Genomic DNA, 22,536 nt, shown 5'->3' on the forward strand with positions numbered 1-22,536 from the left:
TCAGCTGCTCTGCTTTTATATATATATATATATATATATATATATATATATATATATATATATATATGCTGATAGATAGATATATAGATAGATAGATAGATATACATAAATTTCCTACAAAATAGAAAACCTCACAAAAAAGATCCTTCTCAGTCCCTGAGTAAACTGAATTGTTTTAAGGGTTGGGATGAATTGTTTCATTGCATATGGATTATGAAAAAGATCACAGTTTATCTCAGAGCTGACCATTCAGCATCTAGATCTGGAAGCAAAGACATGTTTGACTTAGCAGGGGAGAAGAAAAACTGCCCATTAATCTAATAAGGATAAACACATTGGGAAAAAAATAGGATAAGAAACAAACTATGTAATTGATGAAGTCATCTGAGATAATAGTTTGACTATTATTATTAGGGTGAACAATTTTTATAGAGGAGGGCAGGAAATAACCCAAAATAATACAGTTCACCTGGCCTTTCCTGGTCTTCACAAGATCTTAAACATAATTGTTTCAGGTTTCATTAATTCTGTCTTGATTTTTCTCTAGTATGTGCATGTCTTGGTGCTATTCATTAATCAGCCAGTAACTGTGGTATTAATTCAATTATCACTGCAGTTTGCTTTGGGAGACAAAGCTGGGGAGGGCTATGAATGCCTTCACAGTGAGGTAAATTCAGAAAGGACCAGCACAGCTGCAGAGGGGTTTTCTTCAGTGAAAAAGTGCCTTTTACCTGAGCTGCACACAAGCAAGATCCAGCTCTGAGGCTGCTGTGCCTGGCAAAGCCTCCCTGGAGAAGTGACACCTCTGCTTGTCCTGAGAGCCTTCACTGGCTGCCAGGGGGAAAATGCCCTTTTCTGTGACAGTGACAGGGGAGGGATGTCAGGGACAAACAGTGGAACCTCTGAGCTTACTGGGGCTTTGAAATACCAGGGGACAGCAGTAGGAAAGCAACAGCCTTTCTCAGGTGATGCCTTTCCTTCTGTGCTTTCAGTGGATGGAACGAAGAACAGAAAATTCTGAATCCTAGTCCAAGTCAGCTACAACTCTGGCTAAAAATCAAACCAACTTGTCTCCACTCATATCTCATATAAAAACTCTACAACGTAATAAATTTTATAGATGCCTAAAAAAATACACACTTTTAAATTAAGTACTACTTAAATTATTTATTGTATTATTCCCTATTGTATAACTCAATTAAATTCACTTTCAAGATTAAATTATGGCTGGCTCATACTATTGGAATGAAACATCTCAGTACTGCTGCTTTGAACTCTGCTCTAACAGAATCCTCTGTACAGAAGTCTGAAAGGAATTAAGTTACATGCATTTCTTAGTTCAGCTGGCAGATCCAGGAGATTTTGGCAGAGAAAAAAAAATAAAACACATGGGTCCACATTCAGGAAGATTTGCTTTGACATTACTCTCATTTTCTGCACTAGGTTATTGCTCTGTCTTGAACTGCAGCCATGCCCTAAGCATTCATCTCTGACAAGAGCAAAACACACTGATTCACAAAACCTATCAAGAGTAGATTTAGGCTGACAAAAACCAAATAAGTCAAACTTGTATAATGCTTATTGTATTATAATCCCTTGAGAATGTTGATACCTCCCTGCTAGTAAAGGTACAGTCACAGCTTTTCCACTTTGCCCAGCATTCTCATTTCTTCTCAGTTTAATTGATCCTTGAGGATTTCTAACCTTGGCCTGAGAACCAGTTTAGTTTGAACTATGAAAAGCTGAAGAAAAACATTAAAACATTTAAATGTGATTTTATGGTAAGAAGTAGTGCACAAAAAAGATCCAATGGGTGATTACTGTGTTTACCATCAGCTGTGGTTCACACCTGTTCTATTCACAAAAAAGAGAGAGGAAAAGATGTTATTTCTGCCACTTTTTCCAAACCAACCTGGGACTTCACTTGATCTGCTTTTGCATTACTTGAAGTTACCATAAATTGTAGCTCAGTAATTCTATTGATATGTGAATCAGCCACTACAATAAACCCTTCAACCACCTTATCTGTCAGGGTAGCAAATAACAGTAATTGTTGAATAATATTCTCTAAATTTTACTTCATTTCCAGCTTTGCCAAGTGGATATAAAATAGCCTGCTATTTGCATAATCATTTTAGAAAAAAAAAAAAAATAACAACTATGTGCTGAGGATTTAAGTCCCAGATGAAAAAAGAAAAATGAGGAGCTGCTATAATCTCAAACAAAGTGGCATTTCAGCCTAAGTGACAGCAGAAATGGAAGATGCCTTGCATACAGATTATTTGTAACATGCTGGAGCTGGGATGCACCAACTGGAACAGGAGCAGGAGCAGAGTTTTGCTCACACAGGATTTAGGGTGAATGAAGTTATTAGTTCTTTTATCTATTAATCTATTATTATCTATATTTTATTTATAATATGGAGCTAACAAAGAAAGGGCAAAGCCAGTCAGGCTGGGATTTGAATGAGGGAATTTTCTGGCAGTGCCACTCTCAGTGGCCAAGCCCTGCAGGGCTGGGATGAGGAGGAGCTGGGCTCCAGCAGGGGAAGAAGAAGGTGGAAGTGAAACTGTGACAGACAGCAGAGACTCGATTTGCTCCAGAAATCGTTAAGAACTGCTGAGCTAAGGCAAATCTTTTAGGAAAATGAATCCTGTTGATTTGAACGTGGCTGGAGCTGACAGCACTCCCCAGCCTCAGCAAACTGAGCCAGCAGCAGGTTATTCTCATTTCAAACACCTCTGCAAAACAGGCAGAGGGAAAGGCAACAGGTCCAGGCTCCCTGAGGGACAGATGCAGCAAGGCAGGAGACAGAAATGGAATTCCTTTAAGTCTCTTCACACACTTCTCTTATCCAAAGATATGCTTTCTTCTGAGTATTTAGCAATGTTATTTTATATTATTTAGCAATATTATGTAAGAGGAAGGAGGTTGCTGGGGGCCAGCCACACCAAATCACCCCTGATGCACACGGTGGGCATTGCTTGGCTCTCTGCTCCCCAGGCCTCCTGCCCCTCTGGGACTGCTCCTGTGTGCAACCACTGCTCCAAACAGTGCTGCAAATGTCAAAATGTCAAGGGCTCCAGAAGATACAGACATTATATATATATATATTTTTTATAGATTTATATATAAAAATATTTATATTATATATATATCATATATATTATATATTTTATATATATATTATATATATTATATATTATATATATACACATTATATATATATTTTATATATATATACATATATTTTATATATATACATATATTTTATATATATATTATAATATACCACATTATTTGAGCAGGGCTTGAATTTCACCCTACACACGGCTAAAAATAATAATAATACTACATTAATAATAATAATAATTATACTAATACTAATACTAATAATAATAATAATAATAATAATAATAATAATAATACATTTTCAAATGTATTCTTACGAAAAAACTCAATTTGTCCATAAAATTAGTAATGGAATTCTCTATACCTCTACAGTCTACACACACTATTGATGACACTTTAAACTCCTGATTTAACTGGCTTTTGTACAATAATATCACAAGTGAAACAAAAATCCAAGAAGTAGAAAACAGCTACATGTGTTTGATGTTGCATGTGAAAGCCTCAGATATTTAGCAACTTCTTTGATGCTTTGATCTCCAAAGAAATCTTACTAAAATTATGATCAAAGGATTTTATATTATTCTAAGTACTTAAGAACAAACCATCTTAGGGCAATAATCAGTATTCTGTTTAATCCTTCACCCTTGGAATCCATTATTGCTAAGCACCTCAATCTGATGGGAGTTAAATTTAGTTAACGAAGATATTCTCCTAAAACAGTTACAAGTACCAGAAAGCAACACTTCCAACTTACAGACAGAGCCAAGAGCTGGATTTTATTCTGATGGTTAAAAAGTGCTTTTAGAGATTGTTTTTAAAAAGCAGGTAACTTAAGAAAATTGGTATGCAGCTCAGACCAGGGAGATTTCTACTCTTCTACAGCAGACAAAGAAATAGAATTTCCAATATACAACTACTTTTGATTTAATCTAACTGTTTCCTATTGTCAGTGTTTATAGAGCACTATTACACAGATGGATATATCTAATATTTATAAAGTAAATTAACACTCTGCTTTTTAACACGGAAGGACAGATAAATAATGAATTATCCTTTTCATCAATCTGACCACATAATGCCTATTTCAGTGTAACATTAAGTACTGCACCAGACTGGTTGTTGTAATCCCCCATGGTGAGTTAAATCAGTGTGATACAAAGAATCCCTAAACTGCAGCCTTCAGAACATGAAAATATTAGACACAATCAAGTGTTTTTTTTTTTTAAAAAAAAACCCCACTAATTACAGCTCAGATAATGGATTTACCACCATTGGTTGATGAGAGGTAAGGGAGGATTGTACTTTTTCAGGAGCAAGTGGAGGAATTCCTGACTCCCAGTCACAGCCACAGCTTTAACAACCTCCCAGATCCTGACTAAGCAATCCCTCCTCAGCTGGACCTGTGCAGATTATTTTCCTCCTGCCCACCCCACCCACCAGGGTGGCTTTATTGCTCTTTAATGGTGAAAGGTGACGAGCAGACTGGCGTGCAAACACCTCTGCTGTGAGCATTTCTTGCAGGCTGGCAGGAAAACATGCCTGCTGTAAATGAAAATCAATCTCTGTTAAATCTGTTGGCTCCTGCTCTGGGGCTCAGAGCGAGCTGTGCTTGGGCAGGAGGCTCAGGGAGCCCCACTCTGGAGGATGTCAGCAGCACCAGGAATGCCAAATTCATCTGTGGGACCCAAACAGGGCAGAGGCAGGCACAGGTCAGTCCCATCTCTGACTAACCTGGAGGTTACCTGTGCTTCTGGGGGAGAAAAAGGCCTGGGAAGGAAATGTTTTTCCAGGAGTGAGGTTAATTCATCCTGGAGCACCCTCTGTCCTGATTTCAGCATTTTCAAGTTGGTTGTCAAACCTTCACAGGCTCATTTTGGGTTTGATCTGTTGGTATCCAGCCCATGAGGAGCAGGAAGCTGCACAAAGGACAGTGTTGGAGTCTGAGACACAGAGTGTGTGCCTTTGTTTCTCATACTTAACTCTAAGATCCAGAAAAACACTGAATTTCATAGAACATGAGATTCATGAGCATGTTTTCATGGTGACACATGAAAACAACTGTTAAAGTTAGATAGAAAAAGCAAAAAGTGTGAGTGGGTAGATTGGAGAGTTTTCTTAAGTCACTGAGTGAAAAAGTTAAAGTTTAGAGTTTAAAATAGTTTAAAATAGTTTAGAAAGCAGAAGATAAGATGAAGGATTTAGAATGTTGTTTCTTTTCCTTCTTCTTTCTTCTTCATGTTCTTCTCCTAGAGGTTTTTAGGTAATAGTAGGTGATTGGATAGAAAATGTCACAGTGCAGCACACAGGTGATGGGTCATTGGGTCATTAAGAAAAATAATATATGTGTCTATTGTTGATTGGATAAGAATGAGTATAAAGATAAAAGAAGTTAGTTTGGGGCTATTTTGTGCTTTCAAAGCCAAAATGAGCCACAGGGCCATTCTGTACCATCAGAAAGAAATGAACCAGATTGCAGTGAATTAAACTTGTGCAGAAAGTCTGGAGATACCTGCCAAGTTTTGTGATAACATCCTAACAAACAGGAGAAACAAGATCCTAATGAGCTTTGGAGTTTGTGTCCTGACCCAGAGGACTGAGATAAGCAGGACTCCCTGTGAGGGAATATCCCCAAGGAGCTCAGCTCAGAGAAGCTGAGAAATCCAGGAGTAAAGAGAAGTGCAGAAGAAGCACAGCAGCAGAATCAGAGAGAGAAAAAAGAAACAAAAAAAAAGAATTTTTAAAGAAGTTACAGCCAGTCCTCCAGCCCAGGAGTATCCCAGGGTCTGAGAGGAGCAGGAGTTCCCCACTGGGGCTGTGGGCTCCAGAACAGCTCATCAACAGCAAATTCCTGGGAATTTTGCCTCACTGGAGTTCACAACCCAGCTGGGAGAATGGAACCACAGCTACATCAGGCCTATAATCCTGGAAGATGGAATATGATGAGCAGCACCACCTATTTTACCTTCAGCTCCATGATAAAATGGTTTTATCTTGGAAAATTACTTACTTGATTGAAGTGCTTAAGTTTATCAATTAAATTGTTGATGAGTGGGTCCAATCCTTTGACTTTCAGTTCTGGATTATTAATTTGTGCCTTTAGTCCGTTGGAAACAACTCTGCTGGTATAACTGAAAAACAGAAAAAAGAACAGATCAGTGACTGGAACCACATCCATCAGAATAAAAAACCTTATTATGGGAACTTACAAAAAGAAAATGTCTTGTAAATGGGAATAAATTTTTTATAAATATTTATCTTTTAAACACAGCAACCAGAATAAAAGTCAGTTTCTTGCAGAATCATTTACCACCTTAAACTATTCAAGTCATAAACCAACAGCAATTTCATAAACCACAGAGAGGTTTGTTCCATTCATAATTTAATATTTGAACCTTTTTAACTAACATTCTCAAGTTCATCCATGCAGCAGTCAAAGCTGATAGCTTCCAAAAATTCACTCTTTTCTTATTGTTTGTATTGGGGTTTTTTTGTATTGTTATTTTTGTTATTGCAGAAACTCAGGGAATTTAAGACAAAAATCATGTTACATGAGATTGAAGCAAATTGCAGTGAAAGGGGGTGTGATTTGAAAAAGATACATAATCAAAGTGTGCATTGGAGTCCTCTTGCCAGAGCAGCTGGGACAAACTCTCTGGGGACACTGTAAAGCAGCAGCTCCCCATCGAGCCTCACCTGCAGCAATTCCCTCTGAGCAAGCCCTGCATTCTCTGAGGAACAGCAGATTGCTCTCACCCCTTCTCTCACTGGCTGCTGCTGGAACAGTTCGTGCCAGTCTTTTCTGGGAACACCTCACAAAGGTATTCCCAAATCCTGCTGGGGCTGGGGCTCCACCAAGGTACCCTCATGGGGAAAATTCCGGGGTTGTGCACATCTGGTCTCTGCTCCTCCCTGTGTCTGCAGCTGGAGAGCTGAACTCAGCAGCATCAGGGTCTGCTGAACCCTTCCTGCCAGCATCCAGACTCCTTCAGCATTTATCTGGGTACAATTTGAGCTCCACAGAGCTACAGAGAAGCCTTTTTTGGAGAATTATGGTTTTCATGGTTGTATGAACCCCTGAGTTCTTTGTAACCAAGGGGATCGGGGATGTTTTGCATGACCAGCTTTGAACTGGACCAGTGTTCACAAACCAAACTCTCCCAGACTCACACACACAAACCAAGAAGGATCTCATCAAAGACTCAAAACTGGCATCTTTGTAAGTGAGGGAGCCACTGGCTCTGCTCCTTTGGACTGAAATATCGAGAGCACCATCCTGCTCCATCTTTCACTTTGATCATCCCTGCATGCTTGGACACGCCACATTCTCTCCTGTTAGTGAATTCTTCACTGTAAACCAACTTGTGCTGAAGCTGAAGGCAGCACTTCTGAGTAGAAAACAAGGCCCAAATTCTATTGTAGAAATACAACAGAATGAACTGGGGGAGACCTAGCTCTCCAAATATATTTGTCCTTAGTTTCATTTAGGATGGACAACAAATGTATGCAAACTGCTGGCAGAACACACCGTAGGACACTGCTGCTAAAGGTCTGGCTTAGAAAAAGAAATAACTGAGAATGGCCTGATTTTTCAGTAAACTCAATAAATGGCACTTCTCAGGAGAAAAAAAAAATTAAAAATATTTAGAACAGAGAACTGATAAAAATCGTGTTTTGCCTTAACAGCCACACAGTATTTAGATGACAAATGTTAAGGCAAACATTTTTCACTGAGATGGTATTTTTTGTTCACTGAGCCTCTTAAAGACTATGTTTTATTTTTTCTTGATATGTAACTTATACATGTAAAAACTGATCTGAAGTAGAAACTTTCACAGTGCAATGGCAAACTCCAAATGATGGCAGAGCTTAGACCTTGGAAGTAGACCCAGCTGCACTGATGTGCCCAGGAGGAACCCTAAACTACTACCCTGAAGCCCAGGGTGGTGTGGATTGTAAAATTCCACATCAATGCATTTGGACAATGTTACAACACTGCTGCCTCTTACCTGTCTTTACCTTTATTCACAAATTGTATCATTTGCCAAATGCTCAGCCTGTGAACACAAACACACGGTGACCCACTGGAGAAGCACAGGGACCTGTGACACAGCTTCCTGAAATCACCTAGCTTTCAAACAGGGGAGATTGAATTTACTGCCTCAGCTCCTGGCCTGCACCAGTCTGTTTGGGGATTCCCTGTGTCTGCTGCTTGGTCTGATCAGAAACTCCTCAACAGCAGCAAAATGCAAGGGTTTTCCTTTTCACTGCTCTTGACTGCTCTCCATTCAACCCCTGCTTAGAGCTCTTGGATTTTCTCTTATGTCACTATAATCCAGGATAAAGAAACCTCTGGCTTGGCTGGGGTGCTTTTTGGCAAATAACATTGGGTGTTTTTTTTCCCCATGAATCACCAGCCTCCATTTACTGTCCCTAAGTGCTCTTACAAACCTGGAGCCCTGCGTGGAGTCTGCACAAACACAGCCAGCTCAGAGACAGCAGCAGCATTAATGGCAGAGTCCTCAAAGGGACCCAGAATTGGGGAAGTCAGGCTCAGCCAACTCAGCTGTTTATTTTTAATTGTTAATAATATTGTTAATTCAGCTGTTGCTAAATGCTCCTTTCCATGTAGCTCATGACCAGGAAAACAGGGCTGCTGGGAATGGAGCTCACAGCCCACGGAGACAAAGGGGGCTCTGTATCCTTCAAGTTCCACCCGTGCTTAAGGACTCCCTCTTTAGAGCTCTGGAGATATGCATGCATTATCCAAAGGTATTTCTCTTGTCCAGATTGTTCACAATTAGATTCATCACACAGCTTAACCAAATTCCACGTGTCAGGGACTGCATGTGTGACCTGTGTGAATCCTGCTTTGCTCCTCTGCCTCCCTGTGCCACCACCAGAGCATCACAAGTGGCCCAGCTCTGCTCTGGAACCCGACCTGCCCAACTGGAAAAGCCCAGAAAACCAACTGGAGTGGTGAAACAGATGGGATCTGCCCCATGAACGGGGTAAAAAGCCTGATTTTACGGGAAAAGGAGGTAAAAAACTTGCAGGGCACAAAGCCAGCTCTTGGGTTTTCCCATAATAACCTGTTTTAGCCTTTGTTCCACCAATACCAACAGAAATAATGAAAAAAATGCGTGGCAGATGACAAAATATTTCTGCTTGGATACCGCTGTCTTGATGATGTATAGTGTGTAATTAATTTCTTTACAAATGTGATTACAAGCTGTGCTCGTGCTGTGTGTTCTCACTGGGAGATCACTGCTAGAACAAACGGGAGCCTGGAGAGACTCAGGGATTTGGGAGATGGTGATTTCAGGGAAGAGGGGCTACAGCTCTTGAGGAGAAGGAGACAGGGCAGGGAAGTGCAGGAAAATTGCACACCCAGCAAGAAGGGAGTAATTCCCCCAGCCCACCCCAGCCAAGAGCCAAAGCCTGCACTAGAAGCATTGTCCATCTGACCCAAACCACCACCCTGCAAACTGCAGATCCTTCTAGCTCTGTACCACGTTAAAATACTTGGAAATAAACACTATACATTTCCTGAAAGATAATCTGATTACTTTACTTCTTTGCACTATCTAAACCATTTTTTTTTGTTGACATCAGATCCTGAATTACTGGAAATGTACATTAAGTGAGATCAGAAATTGGCTTGCTTTATTTAATAACCTGCAATTTAACTGAAATATTGTAGTACAGAATTGTTAACTCTGGTTACAGCTTTAGTACTTTATTCCAACTAAACCCAGAAATGTCAGCAGGAATGTCCAGGAAAGTTGGATTAAAATATTGTCACTGGAGCAATCCTGCAAGTAGCTGTTACACTGGAGCCCAGTGAACAGCTTGTGCAGACAGAATTTCCATCCAGACCTCGAGCCTCAGGCCAATGTTATTCCACTGATTGATCAGGGTAAGCTATGAGGCTTTAAAAAAAAACAAAAGCAACTCATAAAAACAACAGCCTCCCAAACCCAGCTTCTCAGTATTTCAGAAGAACAGTATCAGTTGTTTTATATCTTAGGTAAGGCTCATCTCAAGTTTAAACAAAAAAGTTAGAAAGCGAAATGCTGTTTACATATGGGATTGCATTTCAACTGAAGGCATATGTTTTCTATTTCATAAATAAATAAAGATAAATTGAGATATCTGAGTAAAAACACCTATTTTAAAAAGCCAGATGCTGTTCTGAAATGTGTCTTTTTTACATCCTAATATGAAAAGGAAGCAAGGTTCAGGGTTTTCTCCAAGTCAAAAAAAAAAAATAATAATGTATATAAAATAGGAAAAACTTTGAATTCCAGGTAAATGACTACAGGAGCTGCACTAGAGACAGATCTGAGCAGCAGTGATATTTAGCCACAAAAATCAAGGAACAGGGTGCTGTTTTTGCTGTTTTCACACTACTGTGTGGGCAGCTTTTCCCAGGATTATTGAGGGATTATGGAGCACATTCCACACTGGGAACATTCACTGAGCATTTCAGGATCACCTGGATGCTGGGAATTCAGGATACCTGGAACCTGAGCTTCATCTCAGTGCAGTTCTCTTCATTTTCATTTGCTGTTCCCCACTTGAGGCATCAAAATTTTTATTTAATTGTGGGATAAATGGGACATCAAACATCACATGGGCAAAACTGAAAATCTGAGCCTAATATTTAGTTCATAGGAATTCAGGAAAAGCAGCAAACATTTCTATGAGACAAAAACTGCTTTTGATAAAATCCTTTGTCATACAACCTTTAAGAGCTGCCATGTATGTAGAAGAAAGATAAAATTCACTATGTAGAAAACTGAATATATATTTGATGAGATGTTTCTAATTTTGTAATCACATTTTTAAAAAAATTAATCACACACTATACATCATCAAGACAGCAATATATAAGCAGAAATATTTGTCATCTGCCATGCATTTGTTTTCATCATTTTTGTTGGTACTGGTTGAATAATTCCACTATGATCAGCAAGGGCTAAAACAGCAACACCTTTCTGAGACATACTGGGAAGTACAAACTCTTCCTGACTGAGACTTGAAAAACCACATCTCACCATTTATTTCCTGGGTGCTATAAAAATGTGACTGTCCTATTTTCTGTACAAATGTAAAAACTACTCAGTAAGAGAAGAAGACACTGGAAATCTGCAGACTGGACCACCTAAAAGGAAATATCTGCTTTCTCAGCCATACAGAACTCAGCCTGCTGAAGCCAGACAGCTCTAGAGTAAGCCATGCATTTTCTAGCAAAATCACAAAATACTGAGGCAAAGCGAGGTTTTACAGCAATCATTTCACATCCAGCTCCACTTCTTCCATCTCTGGGTGTAACTTACTGAGCAGGAAATCATCCCAGAGATCTGAGCTGCCTGCAAAGCCTCCCAGAAGCAGAGGGCACTGTGCAGACAGCACCAGAGGAGATGAAATGATGCTTTTCTAGCCCCGTGTGTTTGCCAGCCTGCAGCAGCTTTTTTACTTCAGCAAAATGCTCAGCACAGCACCAGAGCAGCCACCACCCACCCCTGAGTGACTCAGAGCTCAAAGGGTGATGGTGAGGAGGAAGGGAAGAGCTCTGAATGCACCATTTAGTAAGAAGCGATGAGAAATATGGATGAGTTCTTAACTGGCCTTGAGATCCACTGAAAAACAAATTCAGTTTCATTAGGCATGGTTCACCAGATGGTGTGTTTTGTCTTATATTTATTCATAATTTGACCCTTGGGCTGGAATGGTTTGCCTGAAATTCAATTATGTGGATCCACTGCTGATCTCCAGCAGCCTGTGGTGTCCCCAAATTAATAATTTTTGGACATTTCCCTTGCAGTTTTCAGATGCAGCTCCTGGAGCGTGTAAGCCTCTGACTTACAGGGCTCTGCAATCTTTGTTTTTTTCCCAATTCAGGGAACACAGCAACATGTAAAACTGTAGAGTTGAGGAATGTGGCATAATTCACCAGGATTATCAGCCTGGATCTGGCTGACCCCTCTGCCCACTTCTTCACAAAGTGGAAAGAACAGGCAGAACACGCGGCACGTCCCTCGCCTGGTTATCACAGCTGCTCGTCACTCATGGGTAACTTCAAGCAAGGAAAAAAATGCTGTTTCCCTGAGGTGTTTCTGAGTTTAAATACAATTCTCCAGGAGGAAAAGCCAGCCAGAGCAGGACTCCCCTGAGCTCCCTGAGCTGCTCCCCACAAGGAAGGAGAGAGGGGTGAGTCCCCAGCTCCTCCTGAGCCTGGCATCAAAAGTGACCAACACACAGCTGGGCTTCATCTCTGAGCAGCTCCCACAGCAGCACTGCTCACAAAGATGGCTCAAATCACACATTTTTGTCAGTTCTGTACCAGCTGAAATCTGGTTACAGTCACTGAGCATCACATGGCTGAGATCTCCAAAAAGAAATGATCAACCCATGACCAGTACTGTTCTCTGAGGAACTAAGCTGCCAAAATAAAAACTTTATTAAAATAAAAAAAACAACCAACCAAAAAAAACCCAAAAAACCCAAACAAAACAAACAAAAAACCCAAACAACAACAACAACAAAAAAAGAAATACATCTTGGTAAGTTTACTGGCACATAATCAGCAGCCATGGCTTGTTTTTGAGGAAAGAACCATGGCATTTATGCCAGCATGGAATTCTGCTGAAGGAGGTGGAGTCACCAAAGGAAAACACTTCCATGTGTTCTACACAATCAGCTGAGCACAACTCCTGCAATATTCTCTGAGAGAAAGGTTTCTCTTTTGAAAAATAGCTATGCAAAGAGTTCATTTTGAAATGATTTAATAACTGCCAACAGACTACAAGAAAGCTCAAGTCTGGCACATAATGAGTTTAGCTGCCCTGAAGATTTTGTGAAGCAGAACTGACACCATGAGAATTCCATCTCTGCCAGAACTATTCTAATGGGCTCCAGTGAAAGTTTCACCAATAATCTTATTTATTAGCAATTATGGAAAACGATGAGATGAATGTGGTGTGCTAATGGGATAATTAGAAAAGGAAAATCACAAAGCCAAATAGCATTTATAATGTCCTTCTCCACTTCTATAAAGCTGAAAAAGACCTCCTGTAGTCTAGATTATAAAGACAGTTTTAAGACTGCAGCTACAAAACCAAGTTACCAGATGGCTTCAAGTGACTGGATAATGCCAGCCCATGAACACTCTGAAAATTAGTGAAAAACAATGAGAGAGTGTACATTTAAGAGATGTCAGCCTCAAAAAAGTCATGTTCATCAGTTTGTCCAAAATCATGCTGAAAATGTACTGACTGGAGCTTCACAGAATATTGTAAATGCTCAAACAGTGTTGCAAAAACAAGTTATTACAGATTGTTGGTGAAAGAGTCTTCATTCTTTTCCTAGGTGTATGAAATGTTACCTTAAGGCACACTGAAAGCACCAAAGAAATTTGTAGAAGTTAATTGGACAATCTTTATTATGTCAAGGGAAAGCAAGCACTTGCCTGGAATACCATCAGATAGGAAAGCTCTTTAGTTTCAAGTGAAATAAACTCTTCAGGACACACAAATGGAACCTCTATACCCGTCACACAGAATATAATGAGCAATGAAAATGATACAAACCCAAAAGCTGATAACCTAACTGGGAACTGGAGGCATAAAAAGCATTCCCCATTATAATGTCTTGAGAAACAGAACAGAAAATGGAGCAGTAAACAAAAAATATACACTTATCAAAGTAACATCTGGGGCCATTCCTAAGGGAAAAGTAAAGCTAATCTGAAACACCTTTTCCTCAGCAACTCCCAGGCCAGGAGAGAGCCCTCCCTGAGTACAGACAGAACAGAGTCAGGCTAAATCCTGAGGGAGAAACTAATGCTGCCCCTCTTGGGGAGAGGCATTTTCCACTCTCTTCTGCTGGGCAAAGCAATGGGAACAACTTCTGAACCTGCCAGGTGGAAGACACTGGTGGAAAACAGCACTGACACAGCAGAAAATACAGTCTCAGGAGAGGAGAGGACTTGAACTCTTACAAGGAAAAAATAAAAGCAGAGAGCAAATAAAAGCAAAAAATAAACTCAGCAGTGGAGAGAGAATGAGCAGGAGCAAGGGTTCACATTATTTGGTTGATAGGATTTTAGACAGGCCACAGCAGCTAGAATCCAATTGCCTTTCTGAAAACCCTGGTTGCAGATATTTAACAATTAGTCTTGACAGATGACCATGGTTATACAAAAGGATACTCTGTGATCCCAGCATAGGAATTTCTATGAAGCAAAATGGAAAATGTCCTAATTTGCACACTATCAGACATATGTCACAGGGAGAAGACCTTGCCCGTGGCTCATTAAAAGCAAAACAAAACAGAAATAGATTAATACTGAGGTCAAAATTGCAGCTTTCCTCAGCAGCCAGTTTCTCCAAATGCCTGTAGATACACATGAGATTAAAGAGCAGCTGTCAATAAGGAGGGCCCAAGTGCAGCTCTGTAGGAGCTCAGCTCAGGGCCTGATCTCTGCCCTCGCAGCCTTTGGTGATTCCCCTGCCCTCAGTCCCGTGTCCCACAGCTCCTGCCCTGGCTGTGTCACTGCACACCCACCATTCCTCCCCTCCTGGGCCGAGGAGGGGTCTGACAGTGCAGCCCCCTCTCTCTGCCAGCCTCAAGCACAAGGCAGCTGAGATCTGCACTGTCAGCTCCCCTGGCTGCTCTGGCTCCTTGGGGATGTCTCTGACCATTATGGATTCTAAACATGCACTAATGCATGTGCATTCCATTTCAGCCCCTTATCCACTTTTCCCAATGAATTTGTGCAATGTATTCACTGCAATTCTTATCTGCTCCAGTGTCTCCACTTCTGCCCACGTCTTATTACCTTAGAGCAGGTGGTAGGTCCTTGAGTCCCAGATGGAAAAGTTATTTACCTTTCTGGGCTGCACTAGTGCAAGGTACATAGTTCCAATTTCTTCCTATTTCCAGGTTAAAAAATTCATCACAAAGATGGTGGTGCCAAGTTTTATATAAGTAAAAAGTAAATAGGAGATCTTAGTGCTGTATAGAAAGAGACCAGAACACTAAGACTTCCAAATCTCCTGATTAAAGAGTTCTTAAACTCCTTCCCTTTTGCTTCACCTCTTCCACCAGCAAGACAGGTAGCTGAATTCATCATTCCAAAGCACCCAGGTTTTATTCTTGATAGAGGAACCTGCATTTTACTGCAGAAGCTACCAGTTCATCTCACCAGCACACCTACACATTTCATCCAACCTCTTCCTTTTGCAAGTGCCTGACATGGATCAGGACAATTAACACTTATTGTCCCCCTAAGTGTAAAACAACTTCCAGCTGCACTCAGCAAATCCTGTGCCACTGATGATGGCTGCAGGCACTGCCTCAGCATCCTCACTGCTGCAATTCCTCCAGGCACACTGGCACCAAGGGGGATGTGCTCAACACACACCTCTCCAGTGCCAGCCTCATGGTTTAGAAACACTGTTAAAGGCAGTGCTTTTAATTTGTTCTAATGTTTACTTAACTAAATATTTGATGCAGTATTTCAGTATGTAGCAAAAATCACTGTATTTATCGCTCCTGAAAACACTGTAGAAAATGTCAGTAGTAGTAAAGGGCAAGCATGGTCCAGTTATGGAGACCAGAATGTCTCTGCACTTGTCCAAAACAAATGTTTACCCAGGTCAAGGTTGAAGAGCTCAAGAGAAACGTGGGAAACTGAGCAGCCTCTATTCATGTTTTTGTCGTTAAACACAAAGCATTGTTTTCCTTGCTCGAGTGTTTGGTACTTCTCACAAAATAACTGCACTAGAAGAGAGGTCAAATGTAGAAAGATTTTCCTGTCATCACAAACCTGGAACAGAGAATATTTATACAAAAATCAATTTACTTGACCTGTACTGTTCAATTTTTCTGCTAATACTGCTGGAGATTTATGTCCGGTTAGAACTGTTCCCCTCCTGCAGTTTAGCATCTCCCCCTTGATTTTGCAGAAAAGGTCACAAGCCTGAGTTCATGATTTTATACTTTGCTGCCACAGAGACAAACAGCAACACACATTCACACAAATTCACTGCAGGATTAACAACAGCAAAACCACATTGCTGGGGGAAACACATTTAATGCACACAAATGTGTGCACCACAAAGTACTGTGCAGAGAGCTAAGAAGAAAAATAAGGACAGGGAATCTCCTTCCCCATGCTACAAAGGTCCTCTTCTTGAAAACCCAAGCTGCCAGTTCAGTCATGGGATGCACAATATTATTTTTGATACTTATTTCAAGGTAGGCCATAGCAAATGAGAAGAGGAACCACTTCTGACAGAGCTGCACGTTAGCAGTTTGTTTCCTCTAAAGTTTTGATTTCTCTTGAGAGATTCCCTTCCCCTAAACCCCTGCAAGAGCTGCAGCCCTCTGCGTCAGATGCAAACAAAATCAAAATCCTCAGTATGAAATCCCAGAGTAAGCAAACACAGTGAGTTTCAGGAGGCTCACCAAGGACAGGTAAACTCAATCTGCCCCATCACACACATATAATATAATGTAGCACATGTAATATAATGTTATCTGTTATCTAGAAGCTGTAGACAGCTGAAAACACACAAATAAATATGACATAATGGAGAAAAACTCAAATCTGACAGGACATTGTGCTGTAGACAACAGAGAAAGCCCCTCCAGCAAGGTCCTGATATTGCAGTGATGGCCCTACAGCTCTCCCCTACAGAAAGCCCTTTTCTTTGCCTGTAAGCATAGTCACAAATAATTAGTAATAACATTCTACTCCTCTCAGTTTGATACTCAGGGGATGAAGTTATGATGCCTCGGGCAGAGATCCTAAGAGGACCCTGTTCCATCCCATTCCCACTGATCATCTGGGCCTAAAAAAAATCTAAGTTCATACTTGGAAGATTTTAATGGGCAAGGAACCAAGTGCTCTCCCACTTCCCAGGGCAAGGCACAGAGGTCAGGAGCCACCCAGCAGCTCCTTCTCTTTTCTGTGGACGTCAGGTGCAAGATGAAGCACTTGAGAGCTTGAGTGTGACCACCCCGGTTAAAAAAGGAGCTGATAGTTCTGAGTGGTTGCCACTGGCTGAGCAGACAGAGCTCTTTGCTCAAACTCAACAGCTGCCCTGACCTGGGTGCTTTTCAAGTCTTTGCTGAGATGCTGAGAGTTTTTGCCCACCACACACAGAGGAGCTGGCACCCCTCAGCATGGGAAGCACAAACCTGCCTGTGCTCAGCCATAACGAAAGGCCTACAAATACCAGGGAGAAAAAAAAAACACAACGAGAGAACTGGCTTTGCTTTTTTGTCAAAAAATCAGGGGGAAAAAAGAGAAAAAAATAGACAGGAAGTCTCTTTTTTCCTTTTTCAAGATGTGTACAGTATTAGAGAACACGAAGAACCAAAGTCATTCTGAACACAAGACAAAAGGAATGAGAGAATAGCAGGCAGTTTGTTGTGGCACAACTATCAGCTACAAAGCACCACTTGTTATCTCTGTGCTAAAAATACTGCAATGATTAACAGCAAGGACCAAGGAAAAAAAAAAATAATAGAAGAATAAATGATGTAACTATGTTAAAAAAGAAAGCAAGCATGTGACATTTCAACATTTACAATAGGATCTGAACAGACTTCAGTTGTCTGCAGCATCAGCCATGTCTGAGTTATCCTGAAGAACTTTACAGAGGGTGAGTTGGGCTGGTGCTACTGAAAGCACATGGAACAGGCATTAGTCACTATGAACAGCACACAAATATTACAGCTGTTTTTCACTGGGGGAAAAAACTGCAAATCTACACAGCTAGCACTGTTGGATACTGAATTCCTCTTCTGGATATGGTGATGGACAATTATGTCTGAATGTATTCTACAGAGATTTACTGAGAGAGAAATTACTACATGCACAAACCCACAGGCTTTGAAAGTTAGGCTGTCCTGATGCCCAGAGAGGTTCCCTGGAACAGACTGGCCAGAGTTAAAGAAATAAAGTGGGGATTTATTAAAGGTCTTCAAAGGATACACCCTGGGCAGTGCAAGAGCCTGGCTGAGGATACACCCAGGATGGAGCCAGGATGGAGCCAGGATGGACCAGGATGGAGCCAGGATGGACCAGGATGGGCCCAGGATGGAGCCAGGATGGACCAGGATGGAGCCAGGATGGAGCCAGGATGGAGCCAGGATGGAGCCAGGATGGAGCCAGGATGAACCCAGGATGGACCCAAGATGGTGTTTTATGAGTTCTCACACTTTTATGAGTTGTGCTCCATTTCCATCCTGGGGTTAATTGTGCAATTCCAGCTCCAGGTTTGCAGTCCCATCCTCCCAGGTTGCTCTCCTCAATTTCCTGCTGTTTGCACCTCTTGGGCCTGGAGCTGCAGCGGTGCCCTTGGTTCTGGGGCTGGGAAAGGATTGTAGTGTCTGCCTGAGCTGTGAGGAGAACTTGCTACCACGTTCTGTGGAGCTCAGAGTCACACACTAAGGCAGTGCAGAATCTGGAAATATCAAAGCTAAAACTTAAGGCATCAGGACAAAGGCAAGAGGAGCAGCAGGAGGAAGCACTGACTGTCGTGTCCTACCAGCTCACAGAAAATCTTTCAACAAAGCAACTGGGTTAACAAGCTATGAACAAAATTGTCTTGTTTTTATTACTTTAAACCAAGTGTTTCCTGTCAGGAATAGCAAAGTATTTTCTGCAGACATTTGTTAAACTTGCCAATCCTTTACTCTGAGATTGCATTTGAAGAACAATTAATGATTAAATGTTTGTAAATTAGATTAAAATTAATCAAAAGAGGTGCAGGGGTCTGGAAGTTGTTTATTGCTTGCATTTTAAATGAATCACCTGTTTTTACCATGACAAAAAGCTAATAAAAAAAAATAAGGATCAATTTGGCAAAAGGTAAATTATTTCATCTGACTTTCTCTCTTAGTGTTTAGGAGTTTATTAATCCCTGAGGAGTACAGGATATTTCAATGTGTCTGTCTTGTTTTACATACACTCACAAGCTTCTCTTTGGATCTTGGCATGAGACTAAATCCTACAAAAAATGACTGGCCTCCAAATAGACAGTAATGCTCAGCAATAATGGTCTCTCATTTCTTTTGGAAAAACATTTGAAACTCTAATGACAGCTCTCCCCCTGGCAAATGGTACAAACACAGCAAATTGCTTGAGAAAAAACCCATTTAATCAGTGTTTTACCGGTTTTCATCTCAAATAGAGCAATATATGATCCACATAAAAAAGATAAGGTAAAACTATTACAATTTTTGTATGATTAGCCCAGCACAGGCCAAATTTGTCAGGCAATCGAAGCCTGTGGCTTAATGCCACTGCTCCACAGGGGACAGGGCTGGAAGGTGCAGAAGCAGAACTAAAGCCACTGGTGAGAGCACAACAGGGTGGGCACAGCACGAGGATGCAGCTCCCCAGTCTCCCTGCATCCAAAGGAGCTGGACTCTGAGCACAGCTCTGAACTGCATTCCTTTGCCCTTGTGCCACCCCATCTTCAGCCACCTCAGTGCCAGGGAACTGTCTCCCAGCTGACTCTGTCTCCTTCACAAAGCTTCTGCTCTTGCACAGGTGGGCTCCCACACTGGTGGACTCGTGCAGGCTGGAAACCTCAGTCTTGGCTGTGTGTGCACAAATGCAGGGGGAATACTCATGATTGCAGCTGGGCACTGCAGCATGCAGCTACACACACACCAAATCCATCAGCTCTTGGTGGAGGGCCCATCCACAGAAGCTGCAGGATGATGTTCTGATGCTCATGGCTCGGGTGCAGGTTCATGAGGGACCGAGGTTTCTGAGTTTCACTCACTCCCACCTAACACAGCAAAGGCTGGGAGCACAGGCTGCTCTCAGGAGCACTCTGGATCTCTGCTGAATGCTGGAAGCTCCAGCCAAAGCCCTACCAGGTATCCCAAGGCAGCCTTCAGCAGACAGCTCAGCCTGGCACAAGAGGACAGAGGGGAGCAGTGGCAGGACTGCCTTGCTGAGGAGGCAGAGCAAATTTCTGCACATTTTCCACCCTGGATTTTCACTTTACTTAGCACATGGAGGCCTTAGAAGGGAATGAGAGTCCCATGTCTTATTGACCTCTTAAACTTCTAAAATCTCTGTGAGCCAATCAAAGGAGACAAAAAAGACTGAGAAGAAAGTAACTAGTGTAAGAAAACAGCTGAAAGCCAACAGGTAAGTCCTGCTTCCTTCACCTGCCTCACACAAAGCTGCTGAACTGCTGCACCATTGCAATCTGTGTCAGCTTGGGCAGAGCAGCGTGGCTGGAGCCTGTGAGGAGCCTGCAGTGACAGAGCTGACACTGCCACAGCCAGAGAGCATCCCCAGCCCAGGGCAGTGTCCCCACTCTGCTGAGCTTCAGAGACTCTCAGCTTTATGGGCTGTTGGGCAACTGCTTGTCACTGCTGAAAAAAAACCCTGTGTGAGAGATGGCAATTAAAAAAGCAGCTCTTAGCAGTAGCTGTCCCTGCAGAAAAAGAGCAGCATCTGTCACACACATGGGACAGTATCTCAGAGCTTTGGTGGCCACTGGACAGCGAAAGGCTGAACATCCCTTGCAGGGTCTCTGACTCAGAGCAGCTCCTGGTGACCACACCATCTCTGTTTCTGTATCTGCTCCATGCACACTTCTTTTTGTGTTTTGTTGGGTTGTGTTGCTGGTTTTTTTTTTAATGCAGAGGAAATATTTTAACCATAAAACCTGTTTCCACTTGCCTCACAGAAAACCTGCTCTGTGTTTCCTTCAAACTAGACAGAGCAGCAATCAGAGGCTGCCAGCCTGTAAATGACATGGAAATGCAGCTCCAATCCTGTCTCCAGCTCTGCCCCAGGGCAGGGAAGCTCGGGGTCCCAGCCCATGTGCCCTGCAAGGACTCAGGGCACCCCCAGCAGCATCCTGGGCTCACCAGCAGGACCTCAGAGCACCAGTGCTGGAGCTCCAGAAAGAGACAGTGATTAATCACAAGCTCTATGCTGTGGGAGTGGAAATGAAAAGCCTTTTATTGGCAACCTCATTATTTAGTGATAATTAGAGCCCAGTGTGCCATAAACTGCCCCTAGATTTTATTTTTACAAAGAGAAGATAAATTCATTGCTCCTTCTACAGACCTCTTTAGTTAGTCCCCAAGTATAGAGGAAATTGGAAATGCAATGGCATAGTTAATCCAATCCAGAATTAAACAAACCTTTACCCACTCTGTGATTTCAGGGAGATGGGAAAGGGAGAACTATTGCTTAAATTATTCCTGCAGCTTTACTTGCTTAGTCTCCAGCAGCTCTAATCTGTCTCATTTGTAACTTCTCCCAGCTGCAGGAGGCACACTGGAATTTCCAGAGAAGATCAGCTCACCAGCACATTTAGCCCTGAATTCCTGCCTCTGGCAACTGCCTGACTTCTAACTTGCACTGTGAAGCTAACAAAAGGTATTTTTCTGAAGCAGGATGCCAGCTTGTAGCCTCAAGCTTTCAATTCACAACCTGCCCCTACCTTCCCTCCCTAAGATATAAATATATATATAGTCCTTTACACTCTAGTTGTGCTGGAGTACCTTTCACTGGCTTTCCCAAGAACAAGACACAGAAGGAATTTCTTCCCCAGCAAGAGGGATGTCACGAGGCAGATCCCAGGGTTCAGGGGGCTGGGATGTCCTCTGGGAGTTACAGAAGAGAGACCCAAAGCACCTGGTGACTGAAATGACACCTACAGCTCTAATTCTCTACCAAACCCCTGGTCTGGTCCCTGGTTTTATATAAAATGAGTATATAACCACATTTCCTCACAAATCACACAAGCAGCAATTTCTGATTCAAAACCCCCCAATCCTTTAAGCATGGCAATATCCAGATAAAAGCCACTCCTAGCTTTTGTGACAGAGCACCAATGGCACTCCCAGGCACGTGAGAAGGGCAGGGACAGGAGCTGGTGTTTCCCTGGATGCTGTGACATCCCCACAGCCACCACACAGCCAGCACTGCCAATGTGCTGCTGCTTCAGCACGCCAGGCTGAGAACTGGATAGCTCTAAATACTCCTTTGGGGGAGCAGAGAAGCTCGAGGCTTCTCATTTCTCATTTGAAAGCCAGTGCAGTCATTTTCTGTCACTTCCTTGTGCTCATTTGACATGCCAATCACAACAGGTGAGGAGCCACACTTCCATTTTAATGCAATTTCGAATAACAAGAGCACATTATTGCTGAAGAGTGATTAGTCCCAGCACTTCCATCAGCAGCCAAGTGGCACAATATTAGTGCTGAAGTTCAGCTCTCTGCTAAGGCTTGTGGAGTGATCACTGCTGCAGAATCTCTGAAGTTCTCACCCTGCATTCAGTGGGGAGAGTGACTCTGTACATCATTGTTAGAGCAGGTTTAGAAAAAAGCAACCCTTTGTGAATTACTCTA

General features: G+C 42.0%; 1 protein-coding gene across 9 annotated transcripts in view; it reads right to left on the reverse strand.

The window, feature by feature from the left end:
- LOC111933764 (glypican-5-like) overlaps nucleotides 1–22,536 on the reverse strand; it is a 370,583-nt gene that overhangs the window by 134,897 nt on the left and 213,150 nt on the right. For all 9 annotated transcript variants that reach the window (XM_086843678.1, XM_086843672.1, XM_086843676.1 and 6 more), the window contains one exon: nucleotides 6,140–6,260. In XM_086843678.1, coding sequence (XP_086699804.1) covers nucleotides 6,140–6,260 — 121 coding nt within the window. The remainder of the gene's footprint in view (nucleotides 1–6,139; nucleotides 6,261–22,536) is intronic.

This window comes from Cyanistes caeruleus, chromosome 10 (genome assembly GCF_971803275.1).
Source record: "Cyanistes caeruleus chromosome 10, bCyaCae1.hap1.1, whole genome shotgun sequence".
In the NCBI taxonomy this organism is placed as follows: Eukaryota; Metazoa; Chordata; class Aves; order Passeriformes; family Paridae; genus Cyanistes; species Cyanistes caeruleus.